The sequence below is a fragment of the Pristis pectinata genome, chromosome 2 (assembly GCF_009764475.1).
Source record: "Pristis pectinata isolate sPriPec2 chromosome 2, sPriPec2.1.pri, whole genome shotgun sequence".
NCBI classification, from domain to species: Eukaryota; Metazoa; Chordata; class Chondrichthyes; order Rhinopristiformes; family Pristidae; genus Pristis; species Pristis pectinata.
In genome coordinates this window covers 92,580,496-92,599,067 of record NC_067406.1, presented here as the reverse complement: position 1 = coordinate 92,599,067, position 18,572 = coordinate 92,580,496, and the positions used below count along the sequence as shown (strand labels likewise).

Sequence of the window (18,572 nt, the reverse complement as noted above, 5' to 3'; positions counted from 1 at the left end):
TATAGAAAGCTTACTGCCACACAGAATGCAATAGAGCAAATTATTAGCTTTCAAGAATGATGTTCCACCACCTGCACCACTCTGGGGGAATTCTGCAAACCAGTGTCGAGATGCCTGGAGCACCTGTCAAGGGCTGATGTTCACTGTCAAGAGGAGCCAAGCCTTGTCACCGGCGTAGTGACAAGAGGTGGCCAAGGAGGACAAGAAAGGTAAAAGGAGCCAAAGCAGAGAATCTCTTTATGGCCAGCTGTCCACGAACAACTTATTGGACAGGGTTGCCGCTTACCTTCCACTTTCTGCTGGTCATGGAAAGTTCTGCATAGCCAAGATAGAAGCAATTACACATTGAACACATCAGCCCAAGTTAATAAATCAAAGCATGCCATTTGGCATTGATAACTCAGCTGAAGACTTATGCATTCCCTTATTTATGTGGTTTTGCTGCCCAGTGATTGTAGCATGGCAGTTGAAGAGCCACTAGTGATTGCAGAGAGCTTTTAAGGATGACCAAGCAGCTTGTGGCATATTGCAGAGTGTTGGCATAGACAGCAGCAGTCCAGACTGGCTGGCTGATGGACAACAGGCAGAGTGGCAGGGATGGGATTACGAATACAGTCACCTTGAGGGAGGACAGCAGATTAGTGCTTCAGGGAGCTACTGATGGTCCCCCAGGGCAGCCCTGTTGGATTGTTGTGACACCCTTCACCCTTTGTATGATGTATTGTTTCAGTTGTCTTCAGGATATTTTTAAAAAGACATTCCTTAATTACATCTTGTATTTAAGCTTTTCACTTTGAGCTATAGTGACAATCCTGAAGGCGAAATCATGAATGTAGATCTATGTATTATTGGAAATGAAAATATATTCTTCAGGATATTTGAGATTGTATGTGGAATTTATGTCAGTTCTGAAGTTATTACTCTAGGTAATAAAACTATATAATTGAGGTGGCATGTTGGCTGTTTTGTTTGCAACCCTTTGCCCCTACATGAAAGCTTCATAAATATATGTAAATTGAAGTACTATCACTCTCATGGAGCTCTGAGGAAACTTTAATGCCCTACCTGTCAAAATGTCTGTTGTGGTCATGGTGAATGTTGGAGCTCTGCTGGATGAAGCAGAAGTCTAAAAGGGTAAATGTGGGGGCAACAGAAGCAAGAGCCTTTCTCCAGGTCCCACAGGCAAGGTTTATTCATGAAGAAAGAGTGGATGCTTGTAACACGGTGCCTGACTAACAGCCGATCTGCTGGGAAAATCTAACCCTCAATCTTTAAATGTTAAGCTTGTGTGCATTTGAAAGAAGCAGTCAGCAGGAGGCACCAAGTTAAACCAATTTAATTGTTTTCCTGATTGTGATATCATGACACTTTCTTTTGTATGTTTGTTATGCTTTCAGCTATCACTGGTAAGGCCAACAATTATTGCCTATCTCTAGCTAACCTTGAGATGTGGTGGTGACCTACCTTCTTGACCTGCTGCAGTCCTGGTGAAGAAACTTGAATTTATGGGCAGGGAGTTCCAAGATGTACGTCCAGCTTGATGAAGCAGAGATGGTGTGTGATTTGGAGGGGGACCTGCAGGTGGTGATGTTCCATGTGCCTGCTGCCTTTGTCTGTTTTAGTGGTAGAATTCATGTCCTAGAAGTCCAGGAGAGTAACTGCAGTGCATTTAGTGGATGGTACACACAGCAGCCACAATATTCTAGCAATGGTAGAGGGAATTAATATTGGAATGGGAGATGGAGTGCCTGTCAAGTGGACTGCTTTGTTGTGTGTGTGTGTGTGTGTGTGTGTGTGTGTGTGTGTGTGTGTGTGTGTGTGTGTGTGTGTGTGTGTGTGTGTGTGTGAGACAGACAGACAGAGATAAAGAGCATTCAAATCCTTTTGGATTTCTCTTCCATGGCTGACTGGGAGACCACCACATTGCTTCCTACAGTCTTCTCATGTGCAGGCTCAATGCTAAGGAAGCAAAAGAAAACCAAAACTGCAGCAAAGCAAAACATTTATGTAAAAGAGCTCGAAAGAGACAAGTGAATATCAAGAAAAAACAAGGGAACAAATTAATGAACGAGACCAAAAGTAGAAGAAAAGTGGAGATTAATTTAGGAAATCTCACCATCTATGTCTCTCTAATTAGAGACAATTGAGCTTTACTCCGCTTGTGGTGCTCAACAGTTAGTGAAGTTTGTTCAAATTTTCTTATCAAAACATATAATTAACCATCAAGTCTTGTGGCTTTGAAAATAAAAATCAAACATTGTGTTCTAGAGTTTTAAGTTATGACACCAACAAAACCAGTGGGTCAATCCCTGAAATGTAATTTTGTTAAAACCACTGATACCTTCTCTAAATCACTAAGTGCCACTTGTTCATCAACATTCCTCACTTATCATCACTGACTCACTCACCTGTCCCCCCCCCATGTAGAATTTAAACTTCCCTTGCCATTATTTTAAATTCCCAATAGCTTTTCCGATCCAATTTCATCCAATCACGACTGTTCTCTGAAATAGACTCTGTTTTCTAAGACACGTTCCCATCTATTCTGCTGCTGTACAGAAGCCTGTTTACTTTGTATCATATTCCCTGCCCCAACTCCAACTAATTGGCTGAATGCATTAAGGATTACAGGGAAAAAGCTTGTAAATAGAACTTGGACACAGATCAGCCATCATCTCAGTGAATGGCAAAATATATGTTTCTGTGTTTCCTGTGCTGTTGGCAGAAGCAGCTTTGGTCCTATGCGGAGACCTTGTGAAAAAGTTGACTTGGTGACTGGAGGTGTTCATGACCGGCAGTTAACTGTTGCTTGGCCCGAACATCAGTCCTCCCACTTGCTGTAACAAAAGCTGAAAATGCCAGTAAACATTTAGCAGGTAATCAACCTGAAATGTTAAATGTTTCTTTTCCACAGAGTAGTTTCTGCTCTTGTTTTAGACTTCACCATCTGCTATGCTCTGTCTCTGTTCCTTGTCATTTGTCTTTCTTTGTCTGCAGGTTTCTTTATTTTGATTTTCTTCTCAATTGTCCCTTGATCTGATGTTATGCCAATCATCTGTCTTTGGCAGAGAGCTGAAGGACACCTGGCTTTATTTTAATAGATCTCTGTATGTCAGTGAGATGAACAAATCACACACAGGATAGTAACTCCAAAGTTATTACTCTTGTTGGCTCAGGCTCATTCCAGAGTTGTGAAGATCCACACAGAGCAGTCATGCAGATATGGAGTGCATTAGACTTTCATAGTTCTCAGCTGTTCTCAACTTCTCAGTAGCCTGATCATTGCTGCCAGATGCAGCTAATTACTAGCATTAGATCTGCTTGAGGTCCCTCCCTGGCTTGGGCCCCTGTTCAAATGCATGGACTGCAAACCCTGAAAGCATCACATGCCTTTGGAAATCACTTGCTTGAAAAGAGGCATAAAAAGAGCTCATAAACAACACTACCAACAGGAGAAATATCTTGGATAGTCATTTTTGTGCAGGAACCTCTCTCCTAAAGCCCCCGTCCATTGCTGCAGTTTAATTTCTTTGCTGCTGCTCATTCTCTCACAGGAGTATTCCCACTGGAAATGCCACTCCAGCTGCATAGTCCTTCTGAAAGTAAACTGTTAACTTCAGGTTCATTGCTACTGGCAAGATATTCTTAACAAGAATTTTTATTTAAAAATACACAGAAAATCATTGTCAAACGCTGAGAATGTTGGATATGCTGATACTCTGAGTTGCGCTGTACCTTGTTGTTCCTTGACATTTAATTATTATTACAAATTCTGAGAATAAGCATCAGTTTAAGATTTACAGGGCAGAGGGACTGTGTAAGTGAGATACAAAGGTTCTCAGATGGCACCCAATTGAGAAACTTGTGCACAGTGATGCTTCAGCACAAAATCAGCATTTATCAGCAGGGAAATAGATTATTCTGCAATAAACAATTCATTTCTTATCCCATCCATTCATGGAGCCCTGCTAAAAATTTAGGACTAGATTCCTCTGTTGATATACATAGAATAAAACTCAGAAAATCCACTATCTGACTATTCAAAAATCGTAACACTTGGGCATCTGGCTCACTAAATGATGATCCTTGGGCTCCATTTAACACACCAGGACACCATTTCCCATGCTTCCTTTAACACACCAGGGCTCCAGTTCCTGAGCTTCCGTTAATAAACCAGGGTCCTGGTTTCCGCACTCCCTTTAACATTCCAGGGCACTGGTTCCTGGGCTCACTTTCACACACTGGGCCTCAGTTCCCACATTCTCTTTTCACTCAGCAGGGAGTTGGTTCCCTCACTCCACATTCCCTCACTGGGCCCCCAGTCCCCCCACTCTCTTTTCCCCACTGGGGTTCAGTGGGGTCCCGTTCCCATGCTCCTTTTAACCTTACTGGGGCCCTGTTTCCCACGCTCCTCTTAAACCCTCTGGTTCTATTTCCCATTTCCTTTTCAACTTAGTTCATTGGAAATATATTATTCAACTGTGTAACAGCACAAAAAAGTATGTTAAATGTGTATTCGAGTATTACTAGGAATAAAATTCAATAGTCCAGAAAATCTGCTAGTCTGGCACCTCTGAAGTCTCATGTGTGCCTGATTAACCCAGTTTTACTATACATACGTTAGATACAAGGGTATATGTATGTATGTTTTATGCCAACATTGCTAATGTCACATATGCTAAATAATTTTTAAACTCTAGCAGTTTCAGACACAATTTAAATGTTGTATTAAAGAGTCTGTCTCTAAGATAAGTTTCTAAAATAAATATCTTTGTGTTCTGCCTAAAATACATTTGATGAGTTAAATGAAAAGCAAATATTAGTTAAGTGATGTCTAGAAACAGAAACAGGTAGTGATTTGTAGGATTCACAGGCTGGCTTTTTAATATGATCTCCAACCAATTAATGTAGAACAAGTGCCACAAGCTGTTACAACACACTCTTAGAATTGCTGAAGAAAATATTGTTAAGGAACTCCAGTCAAAAATAATCTGATTATGGAATATAAATTGCATCTGTTGCTTTTTATTACCTACACATTATGAGCCCTGGTTGGTCCAGTGGAGCTCTTAAAGCTAATTATTTTGCACTGTGATATCAAATTCCAAAGCCAAGGTCAATGGCATGATATCAGCACAACCAGAAATGATTTTTTTTTGCAAAATCTTCAGGTGGTGTGGCAGCTCATGTGCAAATATGTAAGTGGTTGAGCCGAAACTCAGTTCACTTGTTTCGATGCTCATGTGTGAATTTGTTTTTAGAATGTAATCACTGCTTTAATTACTGTTTTGTAATGTAAAATTGTGCTTTGCAACAATTAAGGTTGCACCATTAGAAAACACTTAGCCCCCTCTAGTGGTATTTGCAACAATGCTTCTGGTTCATAGCTGTCCCTCAATTGTTTGGTGCTTCATTACATTTTGATTCCCTTCTCCATCTTTGGGGGAATACTAAACTTGAACTAAGCATGAGATAGTACCAGGAATCTCTTATCTGAAGTGCCTGTGATAATGTGAGGTTAAGCATTTTTGGTTAATGCTGTCTAGCATTGTAAAAGTATAAAAGTGACCCAGACCAGTGAACACAGATACTGGCATGTCTTCAACCTGTCTAGTTACTGACCCTAAGTAAAAATGTCATCTTAAAGCTTAACTAAATTGTTTCTTACATATATAGTGCTTGAATATTGTAATTACACAGATGATAGGGTCTGAATTGCAGACTATATGTTCTGAAATCTAAATTATATCTTCTGAAATATGGGCTGTATATTTTGAAATACAAACTATATATTATGAAGTATGCATTTAGTGATTAATTAAACTTGCAGATCAGTTCAATTTATGTAAAGTTGGTGGAACAGAATACTTTACAAGCTACAGACATTTGTTGAATTGACTGTAAATGATATCTGAGGCTGCATCTTGATATCAGATTGAATGGTTCTGCCTGGAACTACGACCCACTATTATTCAGTAAATACTAAGTTATTATTCATACTGAAGCAAAATATTGCAGGATTCTGGAAAGCTGATTTCAACAGAATGTGGAGGAAATACCCAGCAACACGGGTAACATCTGTGGAGAGATGAAAACAGTTAGTCTAAACTATTGATATTTTTTTTAAATGCAGACCTCAGAAATATGAATTAAAAACAGAAAATGCTGGAAGCACTCAGCAGGTCAGGCAGCATTTGTGGAAAGAGAAACAGAGTTAATATTTCAAGTCAAAGATTCTTCATCCTAATTGTTCTGAAGAGCTGTCTCTGACAAGGGGTCTTCGACCTGAAAAGATCCTCTGTTTCTCTTTCCAAAGATGCTGCCTGACTTGCTAAGTGTTTCTGGCATTTTCTGTTTTATATCTTTACTGTTCACCCTGTTTGTTTCACAATAGATGCTGCTTGACCTACTCAGTATTTTCAGCTTTTTAAATAACTTTTTATTTATGCTGTTCTTAATGGCACAGTGTATAGTTGCAATGAGCTGTACACACAATGAAAGCCTTAACTAGAACCATGGCCTGAGCAACAATGCAGACAATATAGTGGACCTCAGTGATATTGTATTATTAAGTTAGGTAGGATGCTGCTTTTGGTTACTGTCAACTAACAACAGCTGTTTGGGGGTGAGGGGAACAGTTGTTTTATTAGTGATAGTGAGGGATGCTTTCACTCATAGTTCTGAATTCATAAAAAAATTAATGGTCAGACATGTATCTCCCTTTTACAAAATACCTGCTGGCAATCCCAACCTTGCTTGGATACCCAACTCTGCTTCATGGCATTGCTACAAGATTAATTACTGGACACCTGTCTTTGTGATGTCGGATCATATGCCGTCAGAATATCTGATCTGACTTTACAAATGTTGATTTACTTGCATCATAGAATTTCCATTCCTGCTTTCAAAGCAGCAGCTTTCTGTGACAGGTTCTGAGAACAAAGAGGGTGCCTGTGAGGAGGCAAACAGGAGAAACTATGCATTGAAAAGGGAAAAACAATCTCTCCATCCATCCCCCCAAACCCCTTACCCAATCCATATATTTTTCCCTTGAGCCCCCATTTGCTACTCTCTATCCCTCCCCAAGGCTCCATTTCCCAGTCTCGCTCACTCTCCCCAGCTATCATTGTTTAATTTGCCGCTCACTTCAAGCTTTCATTCACTCTTTCTAACAAGCCTTCCTGGTGTCAGAGCTCTTCCCCAATTCCAGAGACCCTTGTTTCAGAATTTCCTGCCTAGATTCAGAGCAATCACACAATTCCTGACTCATGTCTGCAACTGCTCCCTCACCACCACGAGGTCCCACCTTTCTGCAGGTGGTCAGCTTTGTCAAAAAGCTGGTAATTTTGAAATTAGAATCCACAGTTTAACTTTGTTCTGGCACCCAATGCAGGCAACAATTATGTATATCAGTAAATGATTACTAACACTTTGTTGTTGTTCATGGAGATGCATTGAGGCAGGACATTTAGGTCATGAGTTGCCCAGTGCTTGGAATAGGAACTCCGTAATCCAGATATCTCCCAGTTAAGTCATTTATTTTGAAAGGGATGTGAAGGGCATTTTATTAGGATGTTACTCTTTCCTTCTTTTTGGAGTCAAAGATCAATCAGGAATTAAAGATCAATCTCCTGGACACTGCAATGGGAAAGAGCATGAAAGGGGGGCGATTATTTTCTATTTTATTTCAAGGTTTTCAAAGATGGGGTAAAAAAATGATGTTTGACCAAGAAGTGGCTGGATGCTGAGGTCATGAGCAGAAACCTCCAGTCACATGTCCATTCAGAGCTGCGTGCACTGCTTGATCCTAAACCCGCTCTCTTCAATTTTCTACTAAATCTCTTCACTTCCATTCTGATCTCTTCTCACTTCTTGTGGTGTAACTATATCTCATCCTCTGACCAATTTTCACCAGCCAGCGCACATGGTGATCACACTCCACATGAAACTAGTCTGTCTATATGTGACATGGTTACATTTTAAATGTAAACGTGATTTTTTAACAAGTGATGGTGGGTCTAGTAAGTTTTTTCCCCAAATTTTCCTGCTTTGTTTCTGAATTGGATAGTTTGTCCTTTTTTTTCATATAGTAAAAACCATAGAGTGAATCAATTCAGCCCCAACAGTGAGTAATAAATTCTGGCCATAACATACCGAGTCAAAAATCCTTGATGCAGAAAGTGGCTGGGGAAATTAACAAGTTATGATGTGTTGGTTCATATAATCAGAAAACCAGCTTGTAAATGATTATGGTAATTTGGGTGATATTATCCAAAGGCAGCGTCTGTTCTTAAAACCATAATCCAAAATGAGTCAGTGCCTTTAAACAAGATAGTGCAAGAGTAAACAAGTTAGTCTGCTCAATCTAGATTGTAGATTAAATGGTTTTAATTTAATACGTCATATCTAAGAGTGACCTTTTTATTTCCTTTCAGATCAGCATATTCATGACGCACTTATCCAACTATGGGAATGATCGACTGGGACTCTATACCTTTGTGAACTTGGCTAATTTTGTTCACTGCTGGACCAACCTGAAACTGCAGACTATGCCTCCTGTGCAGCTGGCACACAAATACTTTGAGCTCTTTCCTGAGCAAAAGGAACCACTGTGGCAGGTGCGGGTCCCATCCTTCTCGAAATGGGGGCAGTTAACAGTCTTATGCCTACTTTTGTGTAGAAATGAAGCTGTACTAACCTACACTAATGGGTAATTTACAGCAGCTAATTGACCTATCAGCATGCCTTTGGGATATGGGAGGAATAAGGAGCATCTGGAGGAAAACACAAGGTCAAGGAGAGAGCGTGCAAGCTCCAGTCAGGTCATGAGTGAACCCAAGTCATAGAGTCATGCAGCATGCAAACAGCCCCTTCAGCCCTACTTATCCATGCTGATCGAGATACCCATCTACAGTAATCCCATTTTCTTGCATTTGGCCCATATCCCTCTATTCCTTTCCTATTGATGTACCTGTCCAAATGCTCTTTAAATGCTGCAATTGTACCTGTCCTGCCACCTCTTCTGGCAACTTGTTCCACCACCCACTGTGTGAAAATGTTGCCTCTCAGATCACCTTTAAATCTTTCTCCTCTTACCTTAAACCTACTGTGACTATTTATGCTATCTGTGCCCTTCGTGATTTTATAAACCTCTATAAGGTCACTCATAAAGCCTCCTGCACTCCAGTGAGTACAATCCCAGCCTATTCAATCTCTCCTTGTAACAGGGTCCCTGGAGGTGAGGGAGCAGCACTAACTGCTGTGCCACCATGCCACGCATCTTCTAGCCTATTATATAATTATTCTCTGATAAGCTACTTTTGGACCTGTTTCCACCAATTACATTGATATGTACATGGAATGAATTAATGTATGACATGGTGAAATACAAGGGCTTTCCTTTCTGCTGCACCATTGTTTTGATTTAAAATTCTCGCTGTTCATTTGGTACGTTGGATTTGACTATTTTAATTAGTTTTTTAACATGTATAGTGTTTAATACACCTCAAGTGGCTGCACAAAGAATGGCCGCTTCCTAGCTTATTGGTTCGTCCATCAGGTGAATATTTGTTTTTTCATTGGTTGGTTTTGCCACAGGTATCTAATAGATTTTCTGATTGGACTATTGTTAGCTAAGGAGTACCTCTTATCTCAGGTATAAAAGGTGTTGTTTTTTTGTTAATCACTCTCTTGATCTGTTCCACTCCCCACTCACCCCTTCCCTACCCCCCCCCCAACCCACCACCACCCCACCGCCCCCCCCCCCCCCCCCCCCCCGGCCCTAGCTCATCTTTAGTTCCTTTTGTTTCGGCTCATCTCCCAGTAGTAAAGCTAGTGCATGTGCTCTGTGACTGTGTCTTTGTTTTAAACGTTTCCAATAAAACTTTGTGAAGCACCAAGTTGTTTTCAATTCATTCTTGGACTCCTGAAAGAACCTGCAGATTCGAAAATCACCGGATCCGACAGGTATGACTTAAAACATTTTAGTAAGAGGTTACATTCATAATGTTTTGCTTTTTGTGTACATCTTTCTATTTGGAGACTCTGACTAATTTGACCACAACCATTAACTCAGGCAATCAGACTCTAAGCTATTACACTGACTCAACTGCAATACTACTGGACATGTGCATCCATTTCTTTAAGAATAATCGCCATCACCATCCATCCTACAGTAAATCGTAAGAAATCTAAAATTTCACAACCAATATTCTTTTTGTTATCAACAGAATCCATGTGATGATAAACGACACAAGGACATCTGGTCCAAAGAGAAAACCTGCGATCGCTTACCAAAATTTCTGGTTGTTGGACCCCAAAAAACAGGTAAGCTTTAATGGAAAATGTGAGGAATAATTTTATTTAAATGAGTTATTGCAGTATTCAGTCAGTTGAATGGAGAACAGTTAAAAATTAAATTTATTACATGAAGTATATTGAATGGAACATTAGGGCTAAGATCAGAGTTAGTAATAACATGTTGATGTTCTTTATGCCTTAAATTGAGACCTAATAAGCCACCTCCTGGTTTTTGGATATTTTAGGAAATGTACAGCCACAAACAAGAAGGGGAAGGTGAATTTTCACAAAGGTTTTCCATAACTTTGGCAAAATTATTGGGGAATCCTTAAGAAAAGACACAACAGTATTTTCACATTTTTCCAGGGCTTCAATGGCTCTCACATCAGAATTATGATGTTGAGTGGGATCCCACAGAACTTCACCATTTCACTTTGAAGCAACTTTACGTTTCAAGCTCATCCTGAGGATCTGGGGGAGATAGCCTGTTGTTCTGAAGCCACTGGCCACTTGCCCTGGGCCACCCTGTTTGTTCTAGCAATGCCGACAGCACAATATCCCACTGTGAAACCTGCTCCCTGAATTTTGGTGTGCCCAGGGCAGCACAGGGGCTATATCAGCCCAAACAGCTAGCCAGGCACCCAGAACAACATTGACAGCTGGTGAGTCTCCACCCTGACTCACAGGTTGTCAAAGCTGTCAGTGTGGTCTCAGAACTTCATTGACCTTCACAAAATTCAGTCACACTCAGGATGTGTAAAAAAAAATAATATTGTTAAAAAAATGTACGTCTTAGTTCTTCAGAATGCACATCCACACACTAAGAACTGATGCATATCATTGAACCTAATCTTAATAAATAATGAAAACACAACCACTTCCCTTTATCCTGGGAGCTGATCTCTACTGCTTATTTGAATGAAAAGCCCCATGCCGGAGCAAGATTTAACCCTGCACAGCCTGAGAGCTGGGAGGCTTGCAGAAGACTGCACTGCCATTGGAGTCCATGAGGAATTGACTGGGGCAGCAGTGCGGCAGCCACCAACTTACGATGCTACCACCAACTTAGCTGCACTGGCACTGAAAATGGTAGCTTGCACTGGACACCTGGGTAAGTCCCAGCACTAGTGCTGGCATAGGAGAAGATGACCTCTCCCTGTATTATATTATATATGAATAAAGTTTATTTTTGAAATTAAAACAATCCCCCATACTGTGGAAAATCCTATTGAGGGGTTGTGGATGGTGCTGAAGATCTGACGAGGACCCTAGTGTCCTGACACCATAAAGTAGGCGGAGCCAAGGGGACAGTTCCCAAAATTGTTTCCACTCTCTTCCCGAACAACCTCTGTTCAGGCAAACCACTGCTGTTTAGTTCATTGGAGAAATCCATATACAGCCACGAGTCTCGTTGGAACACTCCAGAGAAGATGACTAGTTTGTATGGTCGAACAGAAACTTTAATCAAAGAAAATCAAACCTAAGCCAAAGAAAACTTAATCTGTTTCAAGAAGGAACTTTGGACAGGAACTGGTCAATAAATTGGGTCCAGAATAATTAGAAATGCACCAAGGAGATCCTGTGAATGAGTAGTCTTGATTGACTGAAGGTCTTCTCCAGCACAACCTGTCATTACAACTGAATGGATAATCTTTTTAATGGAAGTACTTTCCACAGTTCTGGAAATGTTCATTCTACCCTATCAATGTTTTCACTGGTTACATATTAAATGGCACAGTTTACAAACTCCCAAGGCCATATGCCAGCAGGAGTCAAAAGTGCACTCTTGCACATACAGATAATCAATTGATTGACTTCAATGGGATATAAGATCATTTGGGTACAAAATTAGCTGTCAATTTGAAACTTTTAATGTTCTCCCCAACTTGGGACAGTTGACTTAAGAGGGGTCCCATGGGGTTGTACTTCCACCAAGATCTGCACGAATTCGCCCTTAACTGGATTGGTCCTGAGTGGAAGCTATGGCACTGCTATCTGCAATCAACTCAGCACATTAGTCTTTAAACCTTTTTTTTAATGATTTTAATGTTTTTAAAATTTTTATATTTTTAACATGCTCCAGGATATTTTGATTGTAAATGTCAAAGACAGTCACAACCATTCACAACAATGAAAACATTGACAGCCAGTAAGTCTGGGGGTTGGGTCAAAGCCATTCAGACAGCACAGCTGGCTACTTCTGCTCAGACAGTAAAAGCCCTGCCCCCATCAATGCATCAGAAACCGACCTCCCAGCAGAAGTCTGCATCCTGGTTCCGGGCACTGGTAACTGGTGACCTCAGGAGAGCAAAAGATTTGCCTCAAATCAGTGGTTCATGTTTTCCATTTACCCTGAGTATTTATTTATCGTTCATCATATGCAATATTTTCCTGTAGATTTTTCTATGATATTGATAATCAACAACTGTGCTTTATTTTAGTTTTTATTTCACAAATATCTTATTTCCAAACAATATCAGAAGCACAGTTCAGTGTGGTGCAATGCATTGCAAGCTCTTATACAAAATGGAATGATGCCCAAAGTAATATACTGAATATTCATTACATATAAATGACTGAGTACAGTATAAAGGACCAAACAAAAAGTAAATAACAATACATAGCTCAGGTTATTCAGTAAGGAGTATCAAATATAATTGTTGTAAATGGTTGTTTTAATTTTTCAATTTTTGTTCAAATGCAACCGTCTATTAATAGCCATTCACTTATGCTGTTGAATACATTAGTGCTGCCAGCAGTAATCTAAAAAAGTAAATACATATTTTAATTATTCACTGGGAATTGTCTGTGTTCTTCCACCAACCATGAAGTAAAAATGGTGATAATTGACTTATGTTAATATTCAGTAATTGTGTGTTCTAATTAAATAATCCAGCATTTCACAGACCAATGCATTTTTCAAGGGCTTTGTAGAATGAGACTCTGCTGATTAAAAAGTCTTTGGATAGCAGGTGGCAATTTCTACACAATACACCAATAAGTTTGCTGGTACTTTCTGTTCTCAGGCACCACAGCTTTGTACCTGTTCCTAATTATGCATCCAGCCATCACCAGTAACTTCCCCAACCCAAAGACCTTTGAAGAAGTGCAGTTTTTCAATGGGAATGCTTATCACAAGGGAATTGACTGGTAAGATAGATCAAGCAAAGGGATTTTCTTTCATTAACAGTAAAGTCTTTATTAGATTTAGGACTCAATGCACATCATCTGTAGCGAAGTTAATTGCTCACTTTGAAAGGTTGAGGTCTGTGTTGAGCCTCTGTGATGATAGAATGCTTCTGCATATTCCAAAGATTTTCAAATAAATTTGATAAGGACATTAACATATAAACTCATGGTTATGGAGTTCTGGAATAAAATTAAGAAGCTGCATTAACTGGAATGTTGACAGCTGGTTAGGCCCCGCACTAAGTGTTTTGACTGTCAGAGTTTTCATTGTTCCTTGAATGGCATTCACTTTCAAAAGTGCCTGGGAAGTATTCATCAAAAAATAAAGTTACAAACATTTTATGACATTACACTAATCATCGCACAGATTTTTAAAAAACAACTAAAAAATGAAAAGCTCTTACATTTTCCCCAGCTCCTGCTTTCTACCATTGACCTATTTTTATGTGTATTAACTATATTCTCATAGAGTTTGTTGTGAAACAGGTTCGAGGTCTCAGAGGCAAGGACTCTGAACACAGTCTTAGAGATAAATGATTTATTTACAAGAGACAAACGCAGGGACAGGGCAATGGGAACACCACACACACACACCATTTATAGCGAGCATGGGAAAATCGCAACGGGGTAGAATACACACACACACACAACGAACTAGGTACAGACAATCAAGGAAAATCAATACGACACCCACCACCTCTTGACTCAGTGCAGGCACGGCTCTGTGCTACCAGGGATACTAACTAAGATGCTCCCAACCATTTTAACAATGCACACCTCACCAATGATTTCTTCAGCGCCGTTTCACAGTGCTTAGCCTGGAGCAAAGCAGGGTCACCCTCGGAGACAAAAGAGAGAGAGAGCCGAGCACAAGTGGCACTCTTTATAGCGCTGGAGGGCTGGGGGGTCCAGCCCAGGTAATTTATAAAGGCCAATGGCCTGGTGCCAGCAAGGACTAATCGATCACAAAGACCAATGGTCAGGTGTGCACTGATGGGTGGGGCGGGGCCAAACCTTGATTGGCAGTGGTGTGTCTTCCGACCAGCTAGGGGCAGTGCTGACACGTGACAGCCATGACCCTCCACAATGCAGTCCTGCATTGACTTATGCTTCTACCATGTATAACCTGGCCCAGGCTCAGTGGGTAACATTCTACCTTGTGAGTTGCAAAATTACGGAAGATGATGTTGCATGGGTAGACCTTGTGAGGACCCCAGGTATTTTGGAGCCAACGCTTGGTGTAAGGCTTCCTTTCAGCATTCATGTGGGAACAGTTCACTTTTGAGCTTATCTGCCACCTAATCAAGGTGGATCTCCTCTGAAGATCGGTCTCAGTCATTCAACATAAGCTCATCAAATTTCTTTAAGAGTCTTGAATAACTGAATAAAATATTCCATAAACCTGCTCCCCTCCAGAATAAGTAAATTCAAACTCATCAATTTTGGCAGCAGGTCCTTTTACACTAAAACTCTGCTATCCAATTTGTCAGAAATCCCTGTGATTCATTATTGGTTCACCTGCTGATGTTTCCAGCAACACACACAAAGCACTGGAGGAACTCAGCAGGTCAGGCAGCATCTATGGAGGGAGACAAACGGTCAACATTCTGGGTCGAGACCCTTCATTACAATTGGAAGGGAAGAGGGCAGAAGCCAGAATAAAAAGTGAGGGGAGGGGGGAGGAGCACAGGCTGGCAGGTGATGGGTGAGTCCAGGTGAGGGGGCATAGGAAGGTGGGTGGGGGGGGCGTGAAAGGGAATGATTTGAGAAGCTAGGAGGTGATAGATGGAAGAGGCAAAGTGCTAGAGAAGGAATCTTCTGCCCCCCCCCCCCCCCCATGATCTCTGCTGCTCTCCAGCTCTTCAACCTCTCCAGATTCCTTCTTCTCTGGCCCTTTGCCTCTTCCACCTACCATCTCCCAGCTTCTCACATCATTCCCTTTCATCCCCCCTCCCCCACCCACCTGCACTCACCTATCACCTGCCAGCTTGTACTCCTCCACCCTCCCCCACCTTTTTATTCTGGCATCGGCCCTCTTCCTTTCCAGTCCTGATGAAGGGTCTCAACCCAAAACGTCAAATGCTTGTTTCTGTCTGTAGATGCTGCCTGACCTGCTGAGTTCCTCCAACATTTTGTGTGTGTTGCTCCAGATTCCAGTATCTGCAGAATCTCTTGTGTCTCTGTGATGTTTCCAGCACTCCCTTTAAACACACTGGGACTCCATTTCCAATGCTCCCTTTAAAGTCAATGGGCCCCATTTTCATGGTCCCTATAAATGCACGACAGTCCTATTCCTTATACTTCCTTGAAACTCACCGGGCCTGGTACCCCATGCTTCCTTTAGAGTCACAAGGGCCTAGTTTTCTGTATTCCTTTTAAATACACTGGGTCCGTTGGAAAATTTATTACACTGTTGAGCGACATCTAAAAAAAATTTGGATTGTGTTTTGGAGTTTTAATGGGAATAACGTTCAATAGACCAGAATATCTCCCAGTCCAGCATCAACAAACTCTCAAGCATCCTGGATTAACGGAGTTTTCCTGTACTCATAATTCCTATCATGTGATGGGGCTGAAGAAGCCCCACCTACAAAAGTGACCATGTTCCCTGGCTTGGCCAGCTGTCAAAGTAGATACGTATGTTTCTGTTTCTGACATTTCAAAGCTATTATAAATATTCAGCATATGAAAATTGTTCAGAAATATATAAAAAAATAAAAATTTCAAGAATATAAATAATCTGTACCTGTCATAACCATTCTATTAACTTGTCAGGTGTAACATGTTTAAGCAGATTTCCTGGTATAGTTGGGGAATCTCCTTAGCTTTGCCCTCCACCATTGAACTCTTTAGGAAATATTGTGAGGAAATAGTTATGATCTTCTGCTATTTCCCTGCAACATTCATGTCATTGTTAAATTATGCTGACCAAGGAAAAAAATGAAGGGAGCAAGTGACCAAGGTCATGGCAGGGGACACCTTGGGACCAGTGACCATAGTTCCATTACTTGTAAAATAGTTATGGAAAGGGACAGAACTGATCCACAGGTTCGAGTTCTGAATTGGGGCAAAGCAAATTTTGACGGTATTAGACCGGAGCTTGCAAAGGTTGATTGGGCTAGGTTGTTTGTGGGCAAAGGGACTCTGGCAAGTGGGAGGCTTTTAAAAGTGAGACAGCAAGAGTTCGAGGACTACAAGTTCCTGTTAAAGTAAAAGGCAAAAGCTGCTGGTTGTTGGGAACCCTGGGTGTCAAGGGATATTGTAACTCTAGTCAAAAAAAAGGAGGCTTGGGTGAGATACAGGCAGCTGGGATCAAGTGAATCACTGGAGGTATACAGAGGATGCCGGAGTATAGAAGTTGGGAGGTTATGTTGCGATTGTACAGGACGTTAGTGCGGCCACATTCGGAATATTGTGTTTAGTCTGGTCATCCTATTATAGGAAGGATGTGATTAAACTGGAAAGAGTGCAAAAAAGATTTACAAGGATGTTCCCAGGACTCGAGGGTCTGGGTTATAGGGTGAGATAGGCTGGGCCTTTACTCTTTGGAGCATTGGAGACTGAGGAGTGATCTCATAGAGGTATATAAAATCATGAGGGGCGTAGATAGGGTGAGCGATCTTTTTTCCAGGGTTGGGGAATTGAAACCTGAAGGACATAGTTTTAAAGTTAGAGGTGAAAGGTTGAATAAGAACCTGAGGAGCAACATTTTACACAGAGGGTGGCAGATATATGGAATCAGCTGGCAGAGGAAGTGGTTGAGGCAGGTACATTAGATACATTTAAGAAGTATGTGGACAGGTCTCTAGATGACAAGAGTTTAGAAGGATATTAGCCAAGTGCTGGGAAATGGGATTAGCTTGAATATACATCATGGACAAGTATGGGCCAAAGGGCCTTTTTCTATGCCCTATGACTCTTTTACTCTGACTCAAATATACAAAGAGACTCAAACTAAAATTACTTCCGCTGGAGAAAAATTAATGAGGAGGAAATGTTGCAGACTTTTAAAATGATAGAACCATAAATAATTAGTGAAGGCATGTTCAGACTATTGAACTTTGATTGTGATCTAGGAACTAAAGGCCACATTCAAAACTATTCAACAAACAAGATACTGGAGGGAATCAGCAGTGGAAGGAAATGGATAGTCAAAGTTTCAAATCTAGACTGGCCACCATTTCCCTCCACAGATGCTGCCCGACCCACTGAGTTCCGGCATCTGGAATCTCTTAAGAACTAACCAGCCCTCAAATGAGACTTGGTATTGTGAAAAAAATATCCCTTTCAGGTTGCAGAACAAATTCTTAGCATGATTAAACTGGCCGGCAACAACTTAACTTTCTTTGAAAAAAAAATTATCTGTTCCAAATGCGATTTATGGCTGCCGGGATAAGAACAAAGATAATCAGATATTGCCTGGAACACTGTAGTTCTAATGTATCTGTAACCAAGTTTGACCAAGACAAACCTGGAATGGAAAGATAGTCAAAACTTTCATTTACTTTTGGGGGCACTGAACAATTTTCCAGTATGCTTTGTCAACAGATAAACAGATACAGTAAATTCCATGTCTGTACTTTTTCAATGAAGTCATGAATATTTCAGCAATATGTTAGATGACTGTCTATTTCTGTTATCTAATTTTAAGTATAAAGCAGTTATTCCTTAAAGTGTGTCACCTGTTATATTTCACAGTAGTTCTCCCTGATTATCCTTCACACTGTTGACAGAAGAAGTGCAGAAATCCCAGAGGAATGATGTAGACCCCATATGATAGAATTGGCATAGCACAGATGGAAACTTCTTGTAAGAACAATCCAGTCAGTTGCATTCCTTTGCTTTTTCTCCATAGCCCTGAATTTTTTTCCTCTCAAGTATCCAATTCCTTTTTTTTTGAAAGCCATAATTAAATCTGGTTCCACCAACTTTTTCAAGGTTGGCATCCTTTTAATTTGCTCATTTACCATGATTTCTGCTGAGTCTATTTAGGCTCAACCATTCTGCTTCCAAGTGTTTCCCAAGCCTATCCAGCAGCATTGAGGTCAAGGAAATCCATTGAGTTGGCTATCTTCAGCTCTAAG

The 18,572-nt window shown here is 40.8% G+C and overlaps 1 protein-coding gene across 1 annotated transcript in view; it reads left to right on the top strand.

The window, feature by feature from the left end:
- ndst3 (N-deacetylase/N-sulfotransferase (heparan glucosaminyl) 3) overlaps window positions 1-18,572 on the top strand; it is a 505,714-nt gene that overhangs the window by 471,812 nt on the left and 15,330 nt on the right. Inside the window, exons 9-11 of the mRNA XM_052040680.1 lie at window positions 8,436-8,618; window positions 10,230-10,326; window positions 13,326-13,449. Of these exons, the coding sequence (XP_051896640.1) occupies window positions 8,436-8,618; window positions 10,230-10,326; window positions 13,326-13,449 (404 nt within the window). The remainder of the gene's footprint in view (window positions 1-8,435; window positions 8,619-10,229; window positions 10,327-13,325; window positions 13,450-18,572) is intronic.